Raw genomic sequence first — 27,647 nt, 5'->3', positions numbered from 1 at the left:
GTTAGGTACCAAATTCAATTTATCAACTCATAGAAAATAAAGTTTTTTGGTAGTACCACCCACTAGAAAAGTGTTCAGCCTGCACGTTATAAGATATAGTGTAAAAGAAGTTCATAGTCAGACAGCAGGTTCAATACAAAACATGACCCAGTGGACTGGAGAATAAATCCCAACATCATTTTTTAAAAAACATTTTTGTTTGAACACATTTCCAAAATCCCTAATAATGATTTTTTTCTCCAAATATAAATAAATATGAATAGTCTTACTATTTGAACTTTGTTAGTTGTTTTTTTTCTAAGAGAAAACTCCAAATTCATGTAAGAAAGAAAATAATTAAATTATCTGACTGCTTTTACCAAAATAATCTGATATTCAAGATTTCTAACTTGAATTCATATTAGGTTATTGGTTTAATTAGCTTATAAATTTACATTTGTATCTTTCACATTAAGCAGACAACACACACAAAGTCTATTGCAACCATATTATTATTATTTATATTATTATTTACTGACTTTTATGTTTTTATTGTTATTAGTGACACCAAAATCAAATTTCCTACCTTGGTGGGACAATAAAGTTCTTCAATACAATTTGTTTTTTTAGAAGGGAAGAAGATGAAAAAAAGGCAGTTGCCCATTTTACGAAAATAGCAGGTTATAATTAAAAATGTGATCTGAGTAATGGGGGGGACCTGTGCCCTAGTAGAGCTCTAGTCTAGCAACGCTCCTGCTGTCACAGCATCATCATTAACACACACTTACCCTTTCAACCATACTTCACACACAAAGGATAACATACTAAATCTTTTGTCTATGATGCCTTTTTAATTGACTCATATAACAGATAAACTAAGGAGTTGAAGTTTTAAAACCTGGGACTTGTCTCCTCCAAGAACGTTGACCATGACCTGCATGACAGTCTCGTGCATGCCCAATATTCTCATCAGGTTCGGGTGCTGGTAGAAAACTTTGTTGTTCATGATGTCACTGGAAAGTAAATAGGTAAATAAAAATCAAATAAAAAGACTAGATATGTTCGTTCATAAGCATTGGCAGCAAATTATTAGACAAAATTTTAAATTTTTCACCAGAAACTGTTTTCTAATCTAAGTTTTTGTAGAATTAAGAGAAACTGGTCACTCGTCTTGCAACTTACCCCAGTCCATCTATCATTAGCTTCTCTTCTTCTTTTCCCATACGAACAGACAACAGAGATCTGATCTGACCAAGAGAGGCCAGGAGGTTTATGGTGTCCTGCACTGAGACAGCACTGATGGTATAAGTCTTCCTCATGGCTCGAAGCAACTCCCCAATGCTGTCATACTGCCTCCTCAGCAGGCTGAACATCTTTCGAACAAGCTCTGAGTCCTGGATGTGGCACTCCTGGGCCCAGCTGACCATAGTCTGGGAGATGAGCTCCTTCAGATTGGCTGAAGAGAGGGTGAAATAATAATTACTCAGACGCCTTTTTATCAGTGGAACAGGAATTTCAGCAATAAAATAATTAGTAAAAGCACTCTTTCTTCTTTTAAAATCATATTCTAAATGGAACAAACATACCTTACTAACATGACAAACCCAATAAAAACAGTATGCAATGACTTTTAATCCATATCTTGTAAGCATTTAAGGAGAATATTTGTTGCAGATGTGGAAACTAAATGTTTTCTCCGCAATTCTTGCTGGATAAATGTTTTCAACAACACAACAGCAAAGGGGCTTGTTTTGTTGTATTTTATGATGTAATTAAATATATTCAGTGGGTGAGTGGGTGACAGGTGTGGACTGCAGGCAGGACTACAGCTTAGCATCTGGACTCTGAGCCTGGAGCCTTGTAGCTGTAAAGTCTGCAGAATGTGGCTTGGCTATGTTTTCTTGAAATAATTAAAAAAAAAAAAAACTTTACTAAAAAATTTTCTGGATGGCAGCATGAGGATATATTTTTCAGCATTCACAATGCATGTGCAAGTTCCCCATGTCATTTTCATTAATGTGCCTCTATAGCATCACAGCTGCTGGCTCATGCATAGCTGGATGAAGCCTATAGAGAATATGGCATCTAGCTGAAGAAGTTGCATGTAGATTGCAACTCATTACATGTACAATGAAGGGCATTTAGTTACTCAACAGAATTTTTATATTATAGGCAGATTTCTTACCAAAGGACATCTTGTCCTAATCAAAGAGATTCTTTTAAATTAAAGATGCCAAAACAAGAGGGGAATGATGTTCTGTTAGACTCAAGTGTAAAATAAGCTTTAACCTTCCTTCCTTCTACTACTCAGGCCAAAAGAAGAAAACTGTGTTCTGCTCCTGTGGTTAAAAGAGAAATTTGTTTGGATAGCTTATACCTGGGCTACCCTTATGGCTTCATTAAAACTGAATCAGTAAATCGTGTGGGGTAGGTACGTTCTTGGGGTGTAAACACAAAACAGGAGAAAGACGGGAATTACTGCAGAATGACAGCAGTAAGGGATCCTTCTGCCGAGAGGTGTGCAGATGTCAAAAATATAAGTAAAAAAATAAGAAAAATACCAGGAGAATATATCTGTTCCCAATCAGAAGTGACATTTCATCCCCCCAGCCCACATGCTTCACAACACCTGACTCACATGTTACACTTTAAAACACACTCACTCATTTTCTCTTCATTTGTTGTAGCCTCAAATGCACCTTTTCCAACACATTTGGCTGGTCAAGAGTTACAATGATGAAAGCCAACATCTTTCATAGTGTAAGAGCTCACACAAACTCTAATGCTCTCTGTGATGCACACACAGACTTCTTCAAGTCAACTTATCATGTCTAACCATTAAATGCTTCAGCAAGATGAGCCATTCATCAGAGGAGGAAAATAACTTTTTCTCTCCTTTTATTTCATTTTTATTAAATAATGCTACGACAGCGGCGACGCCTTTATCTTCAGGGTCTCTGGTAGTGAGATGATGTGATGGGGAAGAGAAGTTATGGCTGGAGTCACAGCTCAGAACATGTTATTCATTATCCTCACTGCATCCTACTTCCTCCTCATAGACCCACTTTTCACAACCAGAACTATCTACTTGTGTTTTATATGCCTTTCAAAACAGAACTGAGCTGAATTAGTATTTTTTAATCATTTTAATTGGATGATCAGTCCATATGTTAGTCCTCAAGGTCAGACTGAAATAGCTCAATAATTATTGTATGAATTGCTGTGAAATTTGTACATTTATTTTGCTTGGATTTAATCTCAGTTGATCAAAGTGACTTATTAGAATATTCCTAAAACAAATAACATATGGACATTCAGAGGCAACCCATTTCATCATGTTATGCTACTCAATTCTGCCCCATGGAGTCCTGTAGGTTTTCAGTGTACCCCTGCTCCAACACAACTGACTCAGATTAATGTGTAGAACTCAAATCATTGTGCAGAACTTAATAGGCTGTTGGATCCATTAATTTTAATCAGGTGTGTTGGAGCAGGGACACATTGAAAACCTGCAGTGCGATCCATATTGCATAGCCCTGTACTATATGTTGTTTTTACACCAACAGAAGCATATTTGAACGAGCTTTCAACAAGATTGCATCCACAAAAGAAGAGGAGGAGGAGGGGATGGTGATATCTATTTGCATTTAAGTAACTGAGAAGTAAATGTGTGCCTGTTTGCACATATTTATAATAAGTGCAGCCATTTCTACCATTATTATTAATTATCAGCCTAAATATTATAAATTGCTAAAAAAAATATATTGTTATAAAGCCTGATGATGGTGATACACTGTATCCTGTAAGCTATTTTGGACCACAATCTCCTATAATCATGACTTAAATACAATTACACTAATTTCTCATTTTTGTCTTGACCACACGTCAGCCTTTAGTAGGACTGAGAATGAGCAGCCAGCTTTCTTCCAGTTTACATCAAACCTGCAGTGCAAGGTGTTATTTTCAATTTCATAAGCTTCATATTAAATAAAAGAGATATATAAATTAATTAAAAAATTGAGCTCCATGCCCACTTTTGTTGCCTTAGTAGCAGCACAGTCAGTGAACTCGGATGTTGTGTTCCTATCAATGCAGATCAGGGCCAGAGCCAATAAATACCCACAACCTCTGCTGTCATTTGATGGGTGTCTCAATGCAGAAATAAACACTTTCTCACTCAAAAAATCCAGCAGTTCTTAATGGGTCTTTTGAGTAGAGAAAAGAGAGGACAATAATAAATCATTCAGTGTTTATTGCAAAAATCCGTTGTGTGTTTCTTTTGAGATATACAGCTTTAAATAAGTGGCTAAGGACTCTGAGGAGTAGCTTTAAAACACTGGTTGATAATAAATCATATATCCTGTGCTAAAGATGTTGACAGAAAACGGTACACACAGCCTCCAATTCATGCTTTACACAAAATACAAATACAATTAGAAAATTACTCAAATGAAAACACTTTCAACAGATTTTCATCATTTAACGTCCCTCATTTCCTCTCTGATCACTTGAGTTTTTATAGAAGTATGTGATGCTCCTGAGCCTCCGGTGCCGTCCATCAGCCATTTCACCATAACTTAAAAAGCATTCGTTTCAGGAAAGATACTCTATTTTCATCCAACTTTTCTCCTTGAGATATGTGCAGTGGTCTATAAGCTGCCTTGTCAGGGTCACACCAAATCCCTGTGGAGAGATTGCCTTTCATTCCCTCTAGTCAGCAACACAGGTTTAAGCCCTAAATTTATTCTTACGATTTCTGGCTGAATCTAAAAAGGGTTTTCAGGAGTAATAAAATCCACTATTTCATATCACATAGTCAATATAATCAAAGGCAGTTGCATATGCTTTTTTTTTCTTCTTTTTGCTGCAGGGATATTTTAAATGTACAAATAAAAAAAAAACTCGTACTGCTTTCTACTGCATCAACAAAAAAGGGTGAATAAGCAAGACAAAGCAAAGCACATTTTTGGTACTTAGAAAAAATCAATAATTTGAAGATCGCTAACATAAGTGGTACTTGAGACAACAAACTGACTGGGATGGCTTTTATTTGACTGTGTATCATCCTTGTGTGGATTTTCTCATCCACACACATGTCAGGGGACTTAATCAGGTGAAGGATTTGGCTTCATCACCAGTGTGTTTTTATTTTTATTTTTATTTCCCCCCTCAATTTTCCCCTCTCCCTTCCCGGAGCTGCTGACAGAAGATACACTTCACTCTGCAACCTCTCCTCCACCAGGCTCTGTATTACCATAATGAAATTGAAAAGAAATTGGAATGGAAATGACTACTACACAGTGACTCAGTCCATATGACAGCCACTGGGCAGACATGCAGGTAAGGCCGAAGGGGCTAGAAATGCAATACAGGAGCGACTCATGTTAATTCTCCCCGTTCTTTGTGCCAGGAGCACAGCAAGAGAGCTTGTACAAAAAGAGGTGAACAAGGGCATGAACTAGCCGAATGTGCAGGGGAGTAAATACATTAGTGCTGTGGTGCATTTAATTCTTGTGTATAAGCCATGAAGAGCATTTTGAGCATTTCTTTGTTTATGGACATTTGTAGGGCAAAGAAAAGGCACAGAATAAGAAATTTGTGATCCCCAAGGACTTAGCTCTTTCTAAAATGTTGCTATGGTAACAGTGGCATAATAGAGTGGATATCTAATTTGAATCCACATCAACAGACCAATTACAAATACATTCTTCCCAGCTGTGTGTAAACAGGTGTTTGTAAGCACACAGCTTCAGTGATAATTTAAATGTTACTTCCTCACATGGTGCAGCTTGCTCCTTCTCTGTGGGCTCCTCTGCTTTGTGAGACTGACTTTTGATCTTGTTCACCAGCAATAACAGACGACCTTTAATAGATGTATCTTGCTCATCTTCATCTTCGTCCATAGGGATTCCTGCACAACACAAGAAGAAGACTTGCAAACTATATCCATGGAGAATAATAAAACATCTCACTGAAGCTTAGTTCAAAAGAGGTTTTGGTATTATGCATAGTACAGGATGTACAGCATCCCTCCCAGTATTTTGTCAGCTGAAAGTTTATTGTGTCGCCTGTTGGCACCATGCGACACAGCTGGGACTGCTATTGGCTCAGTGGTACCATGGAGGGTGGGGCAGTTCAATTATTTATTAAAACATGAAGATGTCAGAACAACCATAGAGACGCTGAACTTTAAAGCCTCCACTGAGAGATGGAAAAAAACTCAGAAACAGGAAAAAAAGCATTTCATGGCAACAGCAGCAGAACCCTGCTGATGCTGGCACAATAGCAGCTTAGAACGAAGCATGGAAAATTTGTTTTCTTTTCTTGTGTTTAATATTTACTTCTTTTTTGCACGAATAAATGATTATTTTATACTTTTAACTAATTAGAAATGTTTCTGAACCTCAAACCGGAAGGAGAAGTTTTTTGCTCATGGGAGTGTATGTGCCAAAGTACATTTATCCACCCAATTTGATCATTTTATGATCAACTGTCACAAAAGCAGCATTAACAGCTTTCCCAAATGCTGTTTAAAGAGGTGTATTGTTTTCCCCTCAGTCCTCAATAGGAGTTAAGTCAGGTGAGGAAAGAAGCCAAGCCATTACTCCACTTTAAAGCTTTAAAAGGCCTAAAACTTAAATACATCTCAGACTTATTGACCCAGTATGCACCTTCCTGACCGCTGAGATGGAGCCCAGATAATTATTCCAAAGTTTCAGTAGGTAAGAAAGATCGGTTGGACGTCTGTAGCCAAACCCCCCTTACTCTGATTTTATGTAACTCTACCCACTAAACTCAGGTAAAAGTCTCTTGATTTGCTACTTTCTTCCTTGTAAACACATTTGGAAATGTCTAGTAAGTTAATCAGAAACAATACAATTGCCACTATTGTCGTAGTTACTGTAAGTTGTTTGCATCTATTTAAAGGGTATTTGTTTGTTTTGACCCATTTCACCTGAGATAATGAGGCTAACTAACTTAAGCGTCTTACTGGAAAGTATTAATCAAATGAAGCAACACACATTGTGACACAAATGCCTATTATTTGAAAATTATTCATTCTAATATGTTTTGAAGTTGGAAAATGTTGATAAATTGACAAATGATAAATTCAAAAATTGATTACAGTAATATAAGGTTACTGCTCAATGGTAAAAACAATAATGCCTCTATCATTACAAAACCAATAAAGCAGCTCATAAACATTTTGCTTGATCTGCATCTCACCACAGTGGAGCTGCAGCTGGGTGTGGAAATCATAGAGTTCCTCCTGGATGTCTGTGGGACACGGACAGTCCTCACCCATACTGAAGGTCAGCAGCATGTTGATCTGAAATAAGAAAATATATTTTCTTGTGAATGAAAAACTATGAATTGTTTATCAAATTACTCGACTAAACTGTTCTCAACTTTAATAACATTTGAACATGATGCAACCTTACTGTGAAGAGAAATATCCAGAGAGAGAGAAAGAAAAACATCTTAAATGCCTCCCAGACAGGACAACATGACATGCCATTAAAGTAGCTGCGAAGTGTTGCACTCCGTCTCCAACTGTGACCTTAAAGAGACACTGTAATGAATGTGTGTGTGCCTGCGCAGCCGAGTGCACCCTCTGAGTGTATTTGCCTCGGAGCTTTGCTCGACACTCAAAAAGGAACGCTTTCAGAAACGTTTGGAACAATGAGCAGCTCTCATTCTCTCAAGCCACAAAGCCAAAATTACACAATTCAACGATTCGAAAAGCAAGATAAAGTATAACAGTTGGAAGTGAAATGAACCATGTATGAGAAAAATTACAGAAGTTATGTAACCTCTCCCTTCATTTATTCAGTTACATGCATAATTTGAGGTGCAGAGCCTGCAGGTCTTTGTAGTCACTTTTTGTAGATTCATGTGTATTCTTTTTTCATTAATGTTTTTAATGATGCAGCAACTGCATCACTGAAATCAGACTGCAGATGTGTAATCAGAATAACAGGAACAAAAGTGTGAAACTGATATGTTACAAGGGAGCAATGCACAGATAAGGAAGGTGCTAAAAGCCCTCAATTTGTAACAATATAATAACCCTCTTATCCACAGTAGGAATTCACTTTAAAGCACACAGATTTTACAGCAGAAATTATGTTTTAAAGTTCTTGTTTCAAAGCACCTTAGTTACAGCATATATCACATATGATGTGTCTGAAACAACAGAAATACACGGCCCTTCCAAAAAAAGTCATGACCTGGCTTTAAATGAGCAAATTGGCAAGAACTTCATGGATCACTATGTTTCAGTTCGGAACAAGTTATTTAGCCAAAACTGATGTAGTGAGTAGCTTCTCATTTCTCGAACAATCATGTCTGAAGACACATCCTGTGATTGTGAAAAAGATGTTAATTTGTTTCAGAAGGGTCAACTTATAGGCATGTGTCAAGAAAAAAAGTAGCTAAGGAGATGCTGAAACTACTAAAATTAAGAACTGTCCAACACTTTATAAAAAACTGGCTCAGGTTATTCTATCAGTGGATGTTTTTCCTCCCTGAATGCAAGGGCATGACAATGCCAGAAAGCGTGGTTCAGGGAGCACCAGACATGATTTTCACACATGGATTGAACTCCATGGAGAATCTTTGGAATGTGCTGAAGAAGAAAATGCGTAGCGGTCCGACTGAAATGAATGCAACTCTGGTGGGAAGTAAATGTTGTGATATTGTAGAAGCTACTGAAACAATGACACAGGATATGTGTGTCATAATCAAAGCTATAGGAGGCGTTCACAACTTTTTATTTTCGGATGAACAGTATATAAAATTGTCCTCTGTGCATTGATTAAACTCTTCTTTTTTTTTTTTTTTTTTTTTTACCAAGAAAATAGAATTATGACTTAAGAGTGTCATACATGCAACCCCTGGCTCTATGAACACACATATTTTTGAATTGCTCTTCTTCACACTGTGTCTGTGTGTGAATAGAATAGAATAGAATAGAATAGAATAGAATAGAATAGAACAGAATAGCTTTTATTGTCATTTCTCAAGTATCTTTATATTAGATGAGAAACTAAATTAAATTAGAACACATTAAAGGATCAAATAGTAATAATTAGTAAAGTAAAAAAAAAACTTTAGTAAGGATGCAGACAGTTCCATGTGCATGCCCTCCTTAGGTGCAAATGTGCCAGGATACAGGTAATTAGTCTGTGTGTGTGGTAGTGTAGTGCTGGTAGGGGACACAGTGAGTTGACAAATGTCACTGCTTGGGAAAAGAAACTGTTCAGCATCCTGCTGGTCCTGCAGCTGATGCTTCGGGGCCATTTTCCTGATGGCAAAAAAGGAAAACAGAATGTGGGATGAATGGTGGGAATCCTTTATGATGGCTGAATGGGGCAAAGACAAACAGCCACCAGGGATACATACATACACATACACCCACATTTAAAGCTGAGATGAGAAAGACAGCAGTAAAGATTCTCACACAGTAGATAATATATCCTTTTCCATATGACTGTGTTAGCATGTAGCAGAGGATGCTAAGGTATTCACAAAGCCGAACTGACAAGTGGGTCCGATCAAAGTTGCTACTGCTTTAGAAATTGTTGTTGTTGCCGCTCCCCTTCTTCCTTAATGCCTGAGTGCTATTTGAATGCATTAACTGAGGTGACATTATGCCTCCTCTTTTTTGTTAGCATGAACAAGCAAAGGTCAGAAGCATAACAACTATTTCCTCTTTGTGATGTTGTGTAATCTGTGTTTTAAAATGGCTAAATCTATCATTCATCTGAGTGAATAGAGTCCTATCTGCCCATCCTAAGAAGTGCTGCCATTCTAATGAAAATACCAAATAAATACATTTGAAGCTCATTATACCAACACCACCCCATGTATGTAGTTCATCCCAAGCTTCACCACATTTCTATCCCTTCCAACACCTGTTTCACCTGTTCTTGAGGCGGTGATCTGAACTCTTTAGTCTTCTTCGCTGTAACAGCCGCAGACATATTGAGGGCCAGCATGAGCTCGTTGTAGCGGAACTTCTGGTTGTACTGCAGTTTGGAGACAAAGTTGTCGGAAAAGGAGACAATGGCCTCGATGCGGTGCTTCAGCTCACAGTCGCAGAAATAGTGAAGCAGCTCACACATCTGTAGAGCAGACAAGAGGAGGAGAAACATTTGTTCAGACACATGCACCCATTGCATCCCTGCTGCATATCTACACACAACTCTTACAAGCAAGACTGTTAAAAAAACATTCAAACGCCTTATGGCTTCACATTATCCCACTTGTTAAAAAGACATCTTTTCCCAAGTGATCATTTGTTCAATGCCAGACAGCCATTTCATGTTTGACTGACCTCTGAATTGGCCTATTACAGTGGAGCAGTTATGGCGCATGTGATTGAAAGCACAGCTGTGTCACTCTTTAGATGTGAACTGGTACTTGTGCATGTAAGTGTTCATTGATTTTTCATGTTTTGGTGATTTACCTCAATTGCTGGACATTAATGTTTAACACAGTTGGGATGATGTTAAATCTTCTGTGTGTGCATACATGTGTTTTCATTACCTGTCGTTTGACAGGCTCTGGCAGCCTCTTCTCCAGCAGTCCCTTCATTGGCTGTTTTGCCTCTTTGGCTGCTTCCTCCTCTCCAGCTTCCACCGCTTTCTCCTCCGTACCTGTTAGTCCCTCTTTATCTGTTGCCCCTGTGACTCCCTCCTCTCGTGCCTCCCTGAACACATTCGGGTCAATGAGCAGTAAAATCTTTTGAACATCCTCACTGCATAAAACCCCCATAGTCAGCAAAGTGCTAATAAGCTTCAAGATTGGCACAAACTGGTACTCCACACCTCCTCCTACAGGATCCCGAATGTGTGGCCCACCGCCTTGAACAGCCTCTGTCAGCATTGAAATAGCTTTCTCCTTTAGTGCATCCAGTGGCATTTGGGGGGTGAACAAATGCTCTCGTTTGGTGCTGATGAAACAGGGCGGGGTAAAGTTGAGACGGGGCTTGAGAGAGGTACTAAGCCCCACCCCTGGTGGAAGGTGCCTTTTAGAAGCATTGGAAAAGAGACGGATGGAACGAGTCTCCGCTGTAACTGGAATGATAAACTCATCTTTCATCATGAGTCTAGCCTGTTTAGCTGTCTCCAGGTGGATGCTGATCAGAACGTTGTAGAAACCCTCACGTAGCATGCCAGACAGATACTGGTTATCAATGGTGTATAAGAGCTGTGACTGGTCCATGTGGCTGCACAGGGCATGGGCTACACGAGTGTTTCCCAGTGCGCAGAGGGCACAGTAAAGCTTTAAGGTGTGGTAGTGGAACTTCTTCATGTCCTCCTGCTCTGACAGCTCCATGATGTCCACACACCTTTGAAAGAAAAAGATCAGGCATTTTCAGGATACATCTAACTGTCCAGATATCTGTGAACAACAATGCATTACACAAAATTCACTCTGGTATTCACTTTTGGTTGTACTGAGGGTTGTAAATAATCAAGTAATATTTAATGAAATGGAAATATGAGAACTGATAAGCAAAAGATTTAATTACATGGAGCTTTTTGGAGCTTCCATCTAGTTTGTAACTCCAAGTTTGGACAAAACATTTGACTTTTAAAGTATGACACATGTGCAAGACATGTATAAACTTGTGTGCTCTATAATCCCTTTAAGATAAACTAAAACACACTAAATGAATCCAGTACATCTCATGAACACATAAAGTAACAAACCTGTTCTCCTCTGGTATGTGTACGGCCAACATCTGCAAAGGTTCCACACACTGAACCACCCAGCCTTGCCTCTCATTAACTCTAGCCGTTTCTACTTTGAGGAAGGTATTGGGCATGCGGCTCCACAGCACTGCATTTATGGTTTGGACATAAAGTCTGGGGGGACACTGGGGCACCGGGTTCTTATGCTCGCTCTTAAAGATGGCTGAAGACAAAGGCATGGCATTCTGAAGAGGACAAACAAAAGAAGAAATAAGAAATCTCCTAAGCTCTTTGAAAACACTCTTTAAGTTCTTATTAGTCTAAATACATATTTGTGATTATGTGGCTTTTTCTTGCACAGATACACATATTTTACTCTGGAAAGTATCCTTCTTTTTGGTGATGCTTTCAATATTTTTTGCAGACATAAGCATTACAATATTAGCCCCAGATAGAAGGTGTAAAGCTGTGAAACCTTCACAAGACTGTATCTGTAATTGTCTCTAGCGCTGTCTTTATAAAGGTGTAGATCTCAAACTACTCAGCAACAATGTCCTAAAGGAAAATCTACAGGAGCCTACCTTTATTTTAGCCAGTTCAAACTGAAAGAGGTTAGGGCTTGTAGGTCGCACAAACACAGCAGGAAAGAGTTTTGTGTTTGGTTCCACCTAGAGCAGAGAAACAGAAAACACATTAAAAACTTGCACAGGAGCAAGAAAGCATGACTTCCAGAAAGCTGCTTAAAGATGCGTAAAGACTGCTACTACTTAATGATTGCACGTGTTTGTGTGCCTCTGTGTGTGTGTTGTGTGTGTGACCATTCAAGAGTTGAGTCAGGCAGGATGAGTCAGCGCTGAGTGAGGCTTCACAGAATTTCAGTGAGGGAGAACGTAAGAAGATTATACAACTTGAAAGGTTTTTCTTTATAGATTTAGCTCTAAAAGTACATCTGAGCAAGCAAATTGCAAGTGAACAAAATCAACAATACAGACATCACTGCTCTGTTAGGAAAATATTCAAAACATTAAAATGAGGTTCACACAAGGTTAAGAGTGTGAGCAGCCGAATGACTGAGTTAACAGATGAACAAGCACTGATTTCCCAGTAAGAAGTTCGCAGAATCTGTGCATAGCCTTTGAAAACATCTGAAATCTATTTTGTGCGAAAATAATTCAATTGCTGGCACTGATATGTCAAGGTTTTAAAAAAAAGCCACTTTAAACCCAAACATTATATTCAGAGCAATACAACCACATTTCCACACTGACTTCATCTACGGCAGTGGTCACTACCTCCGGTCCTCATCCTGATCATGATTTATACACTTCAAATAATATTTCAGTGCATCAAGACTCTTTGCATCTTGCCTGTCCAGTGTCTAGGGGGTTTGTCACATTTTAAGAAATTAGAAGTGTTTAAAACACATTTTTACCATTGGTACTATCACATGCATAATATATCATAAACAATGGCATTTGGCATTTCTCTTGGTTGGTGATCAGACAAGCACACAATTTTCCCTTCATGTTCAAAGACTGGCATTACTTGTCGCACATTTTGTTTTAATAAAACAAACATTTTACACTACTTATGTGCATATATATTCCCATCTGATGGTCTCTCGTGGTGAGCTTGTCTCTACAAGCCTCAGGCATTTTTTTTATCCAGTATAAGTAGTAAAAACCCTCCTGTGTCTCTTCTGATTAGCAGTGGCTACTTAATTTCCTTTTGTCTTCCCATAGGCTGATTAAGGAAATACATTTGTAGCTGCAATTTTTTTAATTTCAGGAACAAAGACAGTAGATTTAGCTTTGTTTATTCCAGTTTATATATCAAGACTTAACTAAAAGCAACACAGCAGCCTTTAAAAGGTTTGTCTGTATTTTTTTTAATTGTGTTTTTTTATGTCATGTTTTGCATAAGCTAAAGCAGATCCCAATAAAAACATAATATTTGCCAGCATTCAGCACCTGGTAGGATGTAGAAATCTCCTTGCCGTTGATAGTGAATGTCACCAGACCAGTTGCCAGGTCTATGAGACAGCCAATCTCCAGGTCAACGTTGCTGCGACTGGAGGCATGAGCAGTGCTGATCACATCACCACCCCACACCATGTAGCAGTTACTCCTCCTCACACTGTCAGTTATCAGCAGATATACACATTTTCACCACCTGAGCCTCAGAACATTTAAAGTATGTGAAGTGAATGCTCAACGGAGGAGGGGGACTTCACCTCTCGTGGACTCGTCCACGCTCGTCTCCAAGGGTTACAGTCACTGTTCGGTTTTTGCTGAGGTTAAAGTTGTTGCTATAGTAATGGTAATCTGGGGTAACCCATCCAACCCACACGAAGGCTGGGTCCTGACCTGCAAAGATCCTTACTGAGTGGTAGTACTGGAACAAAACAAAAAGAAGTTAGCAAAGAATGCAGGTGTTGCAAATACAAAGTGCTATCACAAAGAAGATTAGTAAATACCATGGTGATGCTGCTGTAGTCCACCCGTCTACTTTCCTCACTATGTCTCACAGATCTCAATGGATATCTAGAAGAGACATGAAAAATGTGATGATGAAGTAGCTAGCAAACAAATATATAGAATTTGGATTGGAAAATTATGTATTTATTATAAAATTATAAAGATTCAACTGCATCACTTGTACTTAAAACATTCACAAACAAGCTGTATGTGTGTATGTGGCTTAAAATCCTTTTTTTTTTTTTGCAAAGGTAAGCACCTGTGTTTAACTTTAAGAATATCTTCCTCGTGTACTCCGTTCATGTCTAAGACGGGACAGGTCTTGAAGAAGGAGTGGAACTCTACAGGCATGCTGAGACGACAAAACACCATGTCAGCATTGCTGTTCTGAGTGCCGAATGTCTTGTGAGTGACTTTAAGGCATGGAGGGCTGTCGACAGTGCCGTCAATCCTGGTTACCTGCAAACACGAAGAAGATCTTTGAATCTATCTCCTAATGAATTCTGTTTTTTATAAACAGCACATGTGCTGCTCTCATCTTACTGCGATGTGGTTGTGGTCCTTCGGCACGTTGACAAAAGTAGGCAGGCGCTTGCTGAACCACATCGTGACCTCTCGGTTCATGTTGACAGCGAAGGGTTCGAATCCCTCCTGCAGGCCGCACATTGTGTAATACTTAAAGGTGCTAGCGTCCTTCCCTAGATTCATGCGACCCACCTGAGCCAGCCCGAGACTGCACACTGGAATGAACCCTGAGGTACAGCCGTTGGAAGTAAGTGAGGAAGAGATGACAGGTGTAGAGGTATGAAAGAATAAAACTATACACACACAGCAGGAAGGAAGGGAGAAAAATTAATACAGCTTTTGCAGAAAGGTGATATTTAACTGTCACATTAAATGAGGGGGGTTTTGTTTTGACTTACATTTCCAAGCATTCTAGATTAAAGCTCTCTACTCTGCATGTGAAGGCTTTATTAAAAGATGAGCAGAGGGCTGCTTATGCTTAACAACTCTTCCTTAAATCACTTTCAGTCTGACATTCCCTGACCTTAAGCTCGTAGAAGTCGCTCACATTATACCCACATTTACACATGCTCTTTCTTACCATCCTCAGTTTCAAAGTCAGTGAAGCAGAGTTCGGAGCCCTTGGTCGTAATGAGGATCTCGCCATTAAGAGTGAAGATCATAGATTTGTCCTCCATGTTGATCATGCAGCCGACTACATCCCCAGCGTGCCAGCAACGCCCGAACAACCGGCTGCCCATGTTCAGACAGTGGCCCTGTTTACAACACATACTGGTAAAAACATAGCAGCACAAGAGTACAATAAATTGGACTGATAAAGGTCTGCTTGATGGCTTACCCTGTACCCATCAAACACAAATGCAAGCTCATCTGTACCAAGTTCCACATCTGGCTTACATCCAGGTCTGGCCCAGCCCACTCTCATGTCGCCTCCTGTAACGGCCTCAAATTCAAAGTACCATTTTCCTGTTTTTACAGCATATGTCCTCTCTACTCTGAAGAAACGAATCTTATCGATGCTGAGCCGTTCAACCACTTGTCCTACCGGGTAAAAGGGAAAAGCACAGTGATGTAAGAGAACGCTCAACAAAGAAAGAAGCCTTTCATGGAAGTATAGATTGCAATAAACCCAGTGGGTACAGTTAAATGCAAGCATTTTACACCCTTTTCTCTTTTACTGTAAATGGAAAGAGCGTGGGAGGCAGATTCCCATATCTGGACTGGAAAATTAAGTCAGGATATAATCTAATCAGCGTCTTATTATTATGTACTATGCAATTTGAACTACAGTGCATTTTAATAGGCCTTAATTGCACGGGTGAAGCTCACCGCCTTCTTGGTCCGATGGCTCAATGTTGTACCCATATCCAATCAGAGTACGGATAGCTTCCCGCAGGCTGTCCCTGTTAGACTTCTTGGTACGCTCATCCAGCAACACATAAGGAACCAAACGAGGGTTACGTTTACTCTTCAGATCCTGAGCAGAAAAGAGACATGGAGCCACCAATCTAATGAGAGGTCATTCCCAAAAATCTCTTGTTTATCCAATCAGCTGTAGACTGAATCAAGTCAGATCAGTCGTAAACATGTATTTTTTTTATATCACTGTGCTGTCAGTCTCATTCATTTAGAAGTTAATTAACCATATAGTGTATTACCATTGGGTTATTACTGCTCTTCACCTCATCTATATTACTGTCATTTCCATTAGCATTACTCTCACTGGGACTCATAGTCACGTTACCGCCACTTAAGCAGAGCTGTAGTGCTTTATTTGAAGTAAGATGTTCTTATATAAGTTGCAGATATAATTATTCCCCCATCATAGTATTAAAGAGAATAACTAAAAAAACCCACTTGAGTTTACTGAAAGCAGCTGTCAGTTTTTAGTTACTATTTTGTCTGTTACAGCTCTTCTTTAGAATAGCTTTGCTTATAATGAATAAAAAAGAAGCCCAAGTACAGATGAAAAACAACAATTTTATATGCTTTATAGTATGTTTGTTTATTTTAAGAGTGTATTCAGGAATACCTGCTGAATGCCGTAGGTCCATCCCTGTTTGATGCGATCTTTAGCCCACACATTGTGTGCATTTTCTGCCAATTTGTCCACTAACAGCTCCTGACCTGGAGTCAGTTTTATGTCAGCCAGGTCCAGAGGGGATGGTTTATAACCATTGGACATCATATAGCTACAGAGAGGAATAAATAAATAAATAAATATTTCTCCTTCAATTATGGGTGTACTGTAATAGAGAATAAACCCACCAGGACAGATTTTTCTCACATTTACTGCCTGATAGAAATCTTAATGGCAGTACAGAATTTATATTAACAATAAATGTCATTTATAACTTTTTATTGTTCGTATGTTCTGATAATGATTTGATTTACAGTTTCATCTAGATTTAGAGGTTAACAATGGTGTTTTTATCATCATGTAACAGCTATTTCAGTAGTTATTTCTAGCTTCATGTCTAACACAGAATATCAACTGAATAACAACAAAATCATGCCCACTTACTTCTTGGGCAATTTTATCTTTTTGAGGGAGTCCTCAGCATTTGGATTAACATGAACTACACGGCAACCCAGTGCCAGCAAAGTCCTGTGGAGAGAGAAAATAAAAAACCTGCTGTGAGAAAATGGGGAGAAAATCTCTGCAGATGTTTTATTTCCACATCAACATCAATACTGATTTGACTATCCATCTGGACACGCTAGTAACTAATGAGTGTTGAAACAGGCAAAAATGGGTGAAACTTTACATTTTCTAACCTGTTTCAATATAAAAGCCAAACATAAACAAAAGGAAGGAACTAGGTGTGAAATACATTTGACTCGTTTTTGTCAGGGGCACAGTGACAAAATTAGTTTTATGTTTCTTGAAAACCAATCAGCATTACCAACTGTAGCCCAACGCGATTGTTCTCTGACATGTCGGCACATAAATATACAGTATCTCTAGGTAAAGGATACCGTTTTTCTGGCATCTGTTTATAGGCCAAGTAGTTTTGACTGATCATATTTGACAATGTGGTTGCATGCAGATGAGTGCAGGGAGCAAGAGGGACATTGTCCTACACAGAACCCCAAAGCCACCATCTGGTGACACTGTAGCATTTCATTGGCTCTTTCAAATCTATCTGCCTTCAAGTACTCACTGATGTGTGGTACAGGAAGTCTTGGCCACAGATATCCATTAACTTGTATCCTGATATCTGCTGGCTATGCTGGAAGCTCCGAAGCATAGAGTCAAATGGCAAAACCTTATGGGACCTTAGAAGAGCTGTTGATGCTCAGTAATAGGTTACAAACCCATTTCTAAAGAGTTTCAACTCAGCCCACAATCAGATTGTGCGCAATAGAGGATAATTCAAGACCACTGTTACCCTCCAAATGAGTGATCGACCCATAAAAATTGTACATACGATCCCAAAGGAACACAGTGTCATTTCTGAGCAATAAGGGGTTCTCACTAGTGTTCATGAAACCACCATCAGAGGAGCATATGAAAAGTGCAGCAAGACAGCAAGTACACCACAGATTTGGTTCTAGGTTATACTAGAAAATCATCAAAGAAACAAGTAGTTGACTTAAAAACAAATATACCAAGGATGAAGCTTTTGTATACAGAGAAAAGGTATAAAATCCCTTCAAGAAAAAGTTAGTTAACAACTCCTTTCTGTTAGTGCTGCACAAAGGTCCCCCCAGGTACTGAAAGCAAAGGCTTAGATGTGATGCAGTGTGTTTTTAGACACATTTGCATCATATAATCATATAATATTGGATATAGTCTTCACATTAATGAATAAGCAAGTTTAATATTTTGGTCTGCGTTTTATGAATGGCTTCTCTCCCTCTCTGCATCGTGAAGAAGACAACCCCATAAAGCTCAACATACTTCAGAGTTTCCGTTGACATCTGTAGGTTGTAGTTCTTTTCAGTTTCTGGCAGCTTGGAGAAATCCACCAAGCATGGATGTTGTCGTTTATTATCATCCCTTATCTGCGAGGAAAAAAGGAAACAGAATATATCAACCTTCTTCGGTTTTCATTAGCATTTCTCATCGTTAACATAAATATGGACACCACATGGAAAGGTCTGCTGGGTAGATGCATATGAAATACACAGCCTTGTAAGTCTTTGTGAGCTAACAAGGCAGTTGGCATGTGGTTTAGGTTCAGGGTATGACTGCTTGCAGTGGTAAGGTAGTCTTCTCTAGTGAACATGTTATGGAAAAGGAACAGGAAAGCATGTTTTCTTGGGGAGAGATTGAAAGGTATGTAGCAGGAATGCTGAATACTTTAATGCATATCTCAAGGCTGCACTTTATGCCAAAAAAAAAAGAAATCCCTTTGGCAATGCAGCTCAGAGGAGGCGGCATGGCTGTAGTAGATGTTTACCAAGAAAACATGCAGGGCTGTGTATTGATATGCAGCTGTGTGTGTATTTGTGTCCAAAAAACAAAAGCAGCCAGCTCTTTTGTGAACAGTACAAGAACTACAGGATCTCTCTTCTCTGACACAACTGCATTTAGGGAGCAAAAAAGTATTTTTATGAGCTGGGATGTTATTGCCAAACCGTTCTTGCTTGTTCCCTCTGTGTTGTTACCTTAAATAAGAATGCTGCAATAATTAAATACAAATAATGGAAACTAAATGTAACAATTAAGTGCACCCAGCCAATATGTTTAGCACCACAGTATCTAACACATCGTAACAGAACCCTTAAGCAGACAAACCTTTTATTTATTATTCACTAATAAATATTGCATGAGTGTCAGTAGAGGAAATATTTTTTGTTTATGTGTGTGTTTGTGTTATAAACATAAGAGCTGAGTTCCCTATTGTTGTTGGTTTTGTTCCTTTAAGACCAAACAGGTTACTTTGGCATCGTTTTATGGCCCCTTTACAATAAACCAGAAAGTCTCAGTCTTTTGCACAATTAATAATATTTTTGACATAAAATACATTACCAGTCAAAAGTTTTGACAAACCTTTCCATTAAATATTAATGAGTATGTGTAAAGACTTTGGACTGGCATGGTATATTACAAGTACAAAATCGTTTTTCAGTCGACTACATAGAAATTTACACAGTAAAATGGGAAAATTGTTAAGACTTGATCTGGAGATTTTGCAATATTTATCATAAGCTGCAAAAAAAGCATATTAATCTGTTTATCAATAATAGATAGATATCACATTAGAAGCTAATTCTTTGTTTTAACAATGAAAACTCAAAGCGTCTTTTAGTCCTTGCATTTTGGCTTTAGATTATGACTCATCACTTGGGTTTAAATTTGAGTCACAGTCTTTAAAAAAAAACAACAACTAGAATCCCAAAGGCTTTTTTTTGTAAACAAAAAGAAGAAAGTAAAAATTCTGACTTTGCTCTTGGTTTATTGCTGTGTAAAAATTGCCAAACCTCCTGTTTTGCTCATGGGTGAAACAGTACTAATTCATGACATATCGTAAACACACAATGACACGATGAATTTGCAACCTACAAACTGGAATGAAGCATCTAAATGAGCTATATGAAAAGCACTGAACAGGGAAAATGAGAGTGTACATTTCACTTACCCTCTTTTTGGTGTGAACCGCAAATTATAAAAGAGAAAGCAAGATGACGAACAGGCTTCTGTGATGGTTTAATTCTACTACTACTCATAATGCGTTTCAAGCTGACTTTTTTTTTTTTTTTTTTTGAGAAAATGCTTAATTATGACATTTATTTTTTCACAAACATGGCAAAATGTATGGATTATGCTTTTTCATCTTTCCAGCTAAGTAATGATTCTTACCTTGCCGTACGTCCAGCCCAGCTCAATCTTATTCATGCCCCACAGTTCATGGATATTCTCAGCCAGCTTGTCCCGAACCTTCTCCAAATGAGGTGGTGTGACAATCTGAAGGGAAAAGAATCTCATTGAGATGTTTGTCTTTTGATTTGTCATGTTACAGTTCTTCTTATGAGCTTACCTGGCCGGTCTCCACTGGTGTGGGTATGAAGGAGGCCTGGGACATGAACTGGGTGGTGCCCAGTAAATCTCTAACTCCATTCATATCTCTCTTGTACTCTTTGACTGGCTCCACCTTCATCTTCTCTTTGGGCAGCAGAGCCTCATAACATGGAGCATAACTAGATGGAGGCAGAAACTTAAAGTCCCCATGTCGTCCACCCAACAGGAAACGTACCCTGATGAGAGATAAAAGGTTAGTCTTGGATTATTTGATGAGAAAAAAAGAAGCTGCATGCAGCAAAAGTTGTTCAAATATCTTTTGTCTTATATCAGTAGCTATTAATGAAAGACATATTCATTGGCAAGGAAACTAATCATGCTGATAAATAAAGTATAACTACATTTTCCCCACTCTTAATCCATCTCTCAGCTCAGCTCTAACAGGAACAAGTTGAGCTCTGAGAGTGAGAAAAACATCTTAGTCCATCACTGTAAAAAGCTCTCCAGAGACTGCCCAAAATAGCTTGGAGTAGTAGAGGTGACGCAACCAACCTATTCTGACTGCAGCCCTCAATTATTGAGCAGTCAAATTGTGTGACTGTCATTTTCTGGCACATTTAAATCTGAAAAGAGGTTCACCTGTTCACTGGGTCACTTTCAAATACTGCTGGAGGTGCAATCCATTCAATAGTTTTTAAATGTTCTTTAATGGCATGATGTAAGAACTATAAGTGTTGCTATGAAATGCATGTAATCATAATTATAAAGTCTACAGGGGTGAAAATGTAAGCAGATGCCAGTATAGGGTGTGTTGCAAATGAAAGAATGTAAGGAACTGGAGTCCTGAAAACCACTATGAGCATGTAGCTGTGCTCTAAAGCAACTGTGCTTTTTTACTTTTTTCTGATGTACTGCTTTCAGCTGTCTGTGTCTCCTTGGCCAATGCTCTCAGGTCTCATTTTGTGAAGGAGCAGCCAAGTTTGAAAAGGAATGAAAATGGTAAAAGTTAGAGGTCATTGCTTGAAGTACTTGAAGTATTTCATTTTCTCATTTTCAAACACTTCCAGTGTTTCATGCTTTGCTCTAAACTATTAATCGTCATTTTGCTCTACACAAAAACATTGTAATATTAGTGTAGTATCAATGAAATACTTTTTTGGAAAACCCCTTGGCTCTAAATTCACTAACTGGAATGAAAACAGAACACAGCATTTAGCAGCTCTACGAATGGTGCTAGAAATGTACACAAGATAAAGACCCTGTGGTTTTATTGCAAAATTTGCAAGTATGATCCGAGTTTAGAACAACTGATTAATTCATGTGTTGCTCCTTTTTTATAGGAAAATGCTGAATCTTAGAATAGTTTAATAATCCTAAATATACTCGTTTTTATGCCAGTGGTTCCTTATGACATAGGGGGTGCAGCAAGGCTAAATAAAACGTATAGTTTTTGCACTGCTAGTAAAACATGGAAAAAATTTGTGAAAGTACCAATGGGCAAGTCCTGATGAATCAACAACAGAGATTTAAACTACAAAAAAGAAGAAGAAAATATGATGATGCATATTTTCTTCTAGGCTTGACCAGGTACTGGTCAATAAATGGTAATGGTCAATGGTGGGTAATGAAGAGACACTGTTGTATGCTGCCAAATATTAGCATCTGACAGTATGATGCTAAACAAGTAACAATGCTACTTGGCTACATCATATCCTGAACACAAAGAAAAGCCTTTTACTTTAAATAAATTACTTAACTGTCCTATATATCAGAGTTGTTTTAATAAAGCAGCATCTGTCTCCTGATTCCTTCTGCCACTTACATGGTTTAAACTACAGTAAACAGACTAACAGCCAATAAACTGAAGAAAAAAAGGGGCCCCTGCAGAAAAAGTTTGTCTTATGCCTGAAAAACTTGTCTCAAATGTATTCGTTTAAGTATCTAAATTTATCACAACCTTCTATTATTTTTTGCTTTATGAGGAAGTTTTAGAAAACACATGTATAATACACAAAATCACCATGCACACCACAATGCAAAGTTAGATCCACTGCAAATATGGTCTTATATTAGTATTCTTAATAAGGTTTGTAAATTTGTGAGTTTCCCTAAGTTATAATTTGTTAATAGGAAACACAAACATCTATAAATAATGGATTCTAAAAATTAGGATATCATTTATTCTCTGTTTCCAATTCCTCTATCTATACATATAGATAAAAATAACAGGAGAAAACATGTTTGGAGAAATAAAAAAGGAAGTTGTTGCTTTAATCACTCACAACTCTCTTTGTTCATCATAAGTAAAGTTTTACTTGTTCATGAACATTTTTTGCCACAGTTAGTAACTAATTAATTTACTGATAACTGACATAACCAAGTAAAATCCTACTTGTCTCTTGGTGTCTCAGAGTGAAATCTGTTGATAGAAAACCCTGCTGTGCTTTTTGAGGGCAAAGTCAATCATGGAATCGTGGAAAAACTGCTGAAGCTTGAAATTCCTTTTTAAAGGCTTGTCAATCACACGAAATGTGTTCACCATGACAACAGGGGGAAAGATAAAGAAAGTCTTTTTCCTTTCTTTATTTGTAAAGGTCTTGAATATTTAAACACTGAACAGAATAAGAAAGTGGATTAAATATACTTCATATATATACTGTTGGATTTGGAAATATTTGCAAGTGAACTAATTTCAGCTGTTTTGCCAAAACTTTTTTATGTTAATGTTGTATCGATTTTCTGGGCTTAAAATATAGACTCTAGGATTTAATTTTTTATCCCATTTAAGGGAAGAGTAAGTAAGAGTAAGAATAGCTTTTTTAAATATGTAAAACCAGCTCTTTCACAGGCTTAATGCATATCATTATCCAAGTCTACTACAAAAAGAGAGCATCTTAAAGAAAGAACACAAAGAATTCACCATAAGGTGCAAACCACAAGAAGCCAGAAGAAAATATCTTAAAACGTCAGATCAGGTCTTGAGCAGGACTCTCTGAGCTCAATATGTAACAGAATGACAGGAAAAAAGTATAATAGGGAAAGCTTGCAGGGGCTCATGATCCTAAACATAAAATCATCTGTAAAACAGATGAATATACAGTCTCCTTATTCAACCAGGTACATCAACTTTATAAGATGCTATTTTTAGCACAGACAGACAACGTACAAGCACACTGGAAAAAAATATAAAAATGTTATGGCAGGAAAATTATTACCTAGCAGATTATAATTAATACAATTTCAGTTACCAGATTACAAAATAGCTGCTAGAACACAAACTACACTTCCCAGAGTTTCTCACAACTCAGAAAAGTATAACTGTTCAGGTCATCTAATTAAAAGAGTTTGACTTGTGCAGAAGGAAGGGAACAATGGAGGCAACGGCCAAAAAAGGGAGCAATGGGAGGGAGCTGAAAGAACGACTCAGGAGCAACCAGTCGCTAGTCATAGCAAGAGTGGTTTCTATTCATTTTCAGAGGAGGAAGACACAAGTAAAAGAGGAAGAATCTGCATTATTTTCATTTGTGACTGATTTTAAATACTTTAATTTATATGAGAAATACCAAGTTTTATTACAAAATTAGAACTATTTTTGCTCTCTGTTTTGGCTTGTTCTGTTCAGATACCTGGTATTATAAGATCACTGTCAACCTTTTTTCTTGCTATGATGATATGAGGATATGAATGAGCAAAAGATGAGCGTCTGTATTTTAAACCCATATCCATTTATAACTGTAACTTCAATATGCTTCAGTAAAAGGGGTGTCACTTTCTAAATATTTTTGTAGATCCAGTGTCATTGGACATGTTCACAAGATTCTGGGTTGACCGCCTACGGTCTCTGATGGCATACCTAGGACCCCCCGTGTCAGAGTATCTGATCAACTCACAGGAGAATGCAATCAACACTCACCTGACCCCTGCAGAGAAGCTGACGACGGGGAAGAAGAGTCCATCCGTGTTGAAATTTTCAAACATGCCCTGAACGGGCTGTCCGTTGATCCTGAAAGAGATGCTGGGTGCTCCCAAGTCCAAACAACAGCTCACCACGTCCTCTGAGGTCAGGATGTGCTGGTTCACAGAGGCAACTGCCCGTGGGATACGACCTGTTTAGGACACACATGCCGTTATGTGAATATCACCTGGTGAGTGATGCTGGCACGGATCACATCTCTCAAACACACACAGGATGGAACACATTTGTACACAGCTACACACTCTGGGCAAGAAGATCATCCCTGCAGGACAGTGATTCTGTCTAGACACAACCTGGCCTTAACCCAGGCTTAGATTATATGTTAGCCTATTCCAATCTCAGTTAGACACAGTCACAGAATGAAAATCCTCTATCCCACTCACCTGACCAGAGGTGCAGTCCATCAAAACCATACGAGTAGAGATCATCCCCGACTCCATTGCCTCCCCAGCCCTCACCTCCTCCAGGGTAGGGTGCATAACCTTTGGTGTTGGCCCAACCCACTCTCAGGTGGGAGGGCTCACTGGTCACAAAGTGGTCAACATGGTCGATCATCAGCTCATAGTACCACTTCTTATACTGAGCTGAACCCTCACTCACGCCCAGGAAGATGTTTGGTCTCATGCTGGCAATGAAATGAAATGCAAAATCATTACACGTCCCCCTGAACAAGTAAAATCTTGTAAATGGTAAAAAGTGGAAGAAAAAATGAGGGTGTAACAATCAAATATAGTCTGAGCTGCAGCATGTCATGGCCCCAATGCGACATGAAAGCTGAGCATTCATGGTCAATGTTCCAGTTTGACTACACAGTCCACACAAGGCATGTTGTTTCAGATGCGTACCTTGTTTGCCCAATAATCGGGTCAACAGATTGGATTTCTGAATGTACAATTACACATAATAAAATGTTTGTGCCTCTTGAGCTGATGTGAACAGCTGTTTGTAAATTTGTAAATTACCCTCATTGGAACACAGTGTTTACAAAGCCCATATTTACACATTATCAAATAAAAATGGATTGTGCCACACAATCTGCAAACTCTGCAAAGTATAATAATGTTCAAATGTCATGAGAAGCATGTTAAAAGCATTGGTGGATGGTTTTTTGTCACCTCTGGACATCGTTGACCAGCTGGGTTTGTAACAGCAGATCTCTTTTGGGCAGCAAGTGGTCGCAGATGAGGTTCTGATTGGTTCGCACAGCCACACCATTACACACACAGAGCGAGCAGAGCACATCCAGAATCTGAAACACAGAGTAGAGGCAGCACAGAGGAAGAAAAAGAACACTGAGTGCAAGTCAACAGCAGTTCTCCAGCAGATTATTACACATTTATTCATTTTCCTTGTTAAACTCTGGATATGAATTCATATCTTCCCAGAAAAGACTAATTATCTGTGTCCCTAATAACTGTCTAGGTTGCAGCTCTGGGGACAGCCTCTTTTTACACAACCACTGCATAATTACCTGTGATGCTTACTGGAGGTAAAAACATGTCCAGTAATATCCCTTTGATGCTCGCTTAACAAAGCCATTGAATTAAATTGGCTGGGAAGCTCAGCCAAGGGTGGCAGGCTGCTTCATCACTGACCTTTTCCTTCTGCTTTTATAGCAAAATGATACATTCAGGCTGATTTATGACCCAAGCCACCTGAATGTCTCCTCCTGATCTAATTTCCCCAGTAAACAGACTGATTCCTGACAGTGTCACAATTTCTTGCCAGGAGAGGAAATCATTACTTCCCTCAATATGCACTTAACATGCATATTGATACTTAACCAGCAGCTTGTTTGGTGAGCAGAGATGCTAAACATGTTAACAGCTAAGGATGGCTCAGTACAGAGTTGAAAAAATGCACCTACCAGCTCATCTAAAGATCAGGGATAGCTGTATTGTTAAGTTATATAACCTGACTGGATTAATAGTAGTAGCAGCAGCAAGTTAATGACTAAGAAACAAGTATCCCTAGTTCGTTCTTTCATTGTCATCCTTTGTAAGCATAATAAATTCTGCTGCAGCTACTATCAGTGCACAGATGCATCCATAATTTAAACTAGATCTTCCTCTTTAAACTTCATAAAAGAAAGTAAATCTTTGTTGACCCATATCAGAAAACTAAACTAGGTGCGTCTCATCTCTCTCACTAAAATCCGTTTCAGCATTTCATGCACTTTTTTTGTCTTAAGTTGGATAGATCTGGGGCATAATTTGACATCTTCCCACCATTACTGTACCATGGAAATATTCCTAAAGGTTTAAATAAAGCACAAACACATTAAATCCAACCAATGCCTTTTTTTCAACAGTCAATTCTATTCACATCAGGGAGAAATGACTCATTATTTCAGAAGGGGGAGGGGGACCAAAATATGTGGGAAAATGGGCTTGCTATTAAAATCTAAACCTAAAACATTTCTAATTTTTTACCTGTTTATTTAGAAAAAAGAAGAATGGATGCATTAAATGCAAAATTCAAGGCAAAAAAGTAATCATGTTATGCTTATACACACAATTCTTCTTTTCTTTGTAATTTGCTGTGCATTGTATTGTCAATGTTTTTTCTCTAAAAATTCACACACATGTTCACCTTTTTATAAGCTGTAACCACCATGCAACATTTCCCATGTACAGTACTTCCACATAGACAAAACAAGAGCCCAGAGGAGTATTTCATATCACAACAGTATCCTGCATTAACACTTGACCGCAGCGTTGCTACTTAATGCTCACCTTGTGGTTGCGTCCATGCTTGTACAGCAGTGATATGATGGACTTAATGTGTCCTCTCTGGATGATATTGAGCGCCTCAGGGCTCTCAATTAGAATGCAGTGCAGAACTTCCAGGATGCCTGCATGACCACAAAATTCATCAATTAGTTAACACACACATAACAGAAAGGCACAGCAGAGGACACCTGTCAAAGAAACCTCCGGTCCACATGGATCAACAGAAAACACTGAGTGCTTCCTAACTATAAATATAAAAGATAAAAGGAACGAGCACACAGGCACCTA

The 27,647-nt window shown here is 38.5% G+C and overlaps 1 protein-coding gene across 1 annotated transcript in view; it reads right to left on the bottom strand.

Annotated features, from left to right (window-relative positions):
* LOC121631195 (ryanodine receptor 3-like) overlaps positions 1-27,647 on the bottom strand; it is a 77,734-nt gene that overhangs the window by 35,482 nt on the left and 14,605 nt on the right. The window contains 25 exon segments of the mRNA XM_041971925.1: positions 878-992; positions 1,162-1,435; positions 5,759-5,890; positions 7,207-7,309; positions 9,906-10,106; positions 10,531-11,335; positions 11,700-11,926; positions 12,263-12,349; positions 13,652-13,817; positions 13,915-14,075; positions 14,158-14,188; positions 14,382-14,617; positions 14,702-14,910; positions 15,264-15,438; positions 15,522-15,724; positions 16,013-16,160; positions 16,716-16,875; positions 17,208-17,291; positions 18,588-18,691; positions 20,493-20,597; positions 20,671-20,887; positions 24,565-24,757; positions 25,011-25,252; positions 25,743-25,876; positions 27,363-27,481. Coding sequence (XP_041827859.1) covers positions 878-992; positions 1,162-1,435; positions 5,759-5,890; positions 7,207-7,309; positions 9,906-10,106; positions 10,531-11,335; positions 11,700-11,926; positions 12,263-12,349; positions 13,652-13,817; positions 13,915-14,075; positions 14,158-14,188; positions 14,382-14,617; positions 14,702-14,910; positions 15,264-15,438; positions 15,522-15,724; positions 16,013-16,160; positions 16,716-16,875; positions 17,208-17,291; positions 18,588-18,691; positions 20,493-20,597; positions 20,671-20,887; positions 24,565-24,757; positions 25,011-25,252; positions 25,743-25,876; positions 27,363-27,481 — 4,631 coding nt within the window.

Source organism: Melanotaenia boesemani, chromosome 20 (genome assembly GCF_017639745.1).
Source record: "Melanotaenia boesemani isolate fMelBoe1 chromosome 20, fMelBoe1.pri, whole genome shotgun sequence".
Taxonomy (NCBI): domain Eukaryota; kingdom Metazoa; phylum Chordata; class Actinopteri; order Atheriniformes; family Melanotaeniidae; genus Melanotaenia; species Melanotaenia boesemani.
The sequence above is the reverse complement of the archived record's forward strand: the minus strand, read 5'-3'. Positions and strand labels throughout refer to the sequence as shown.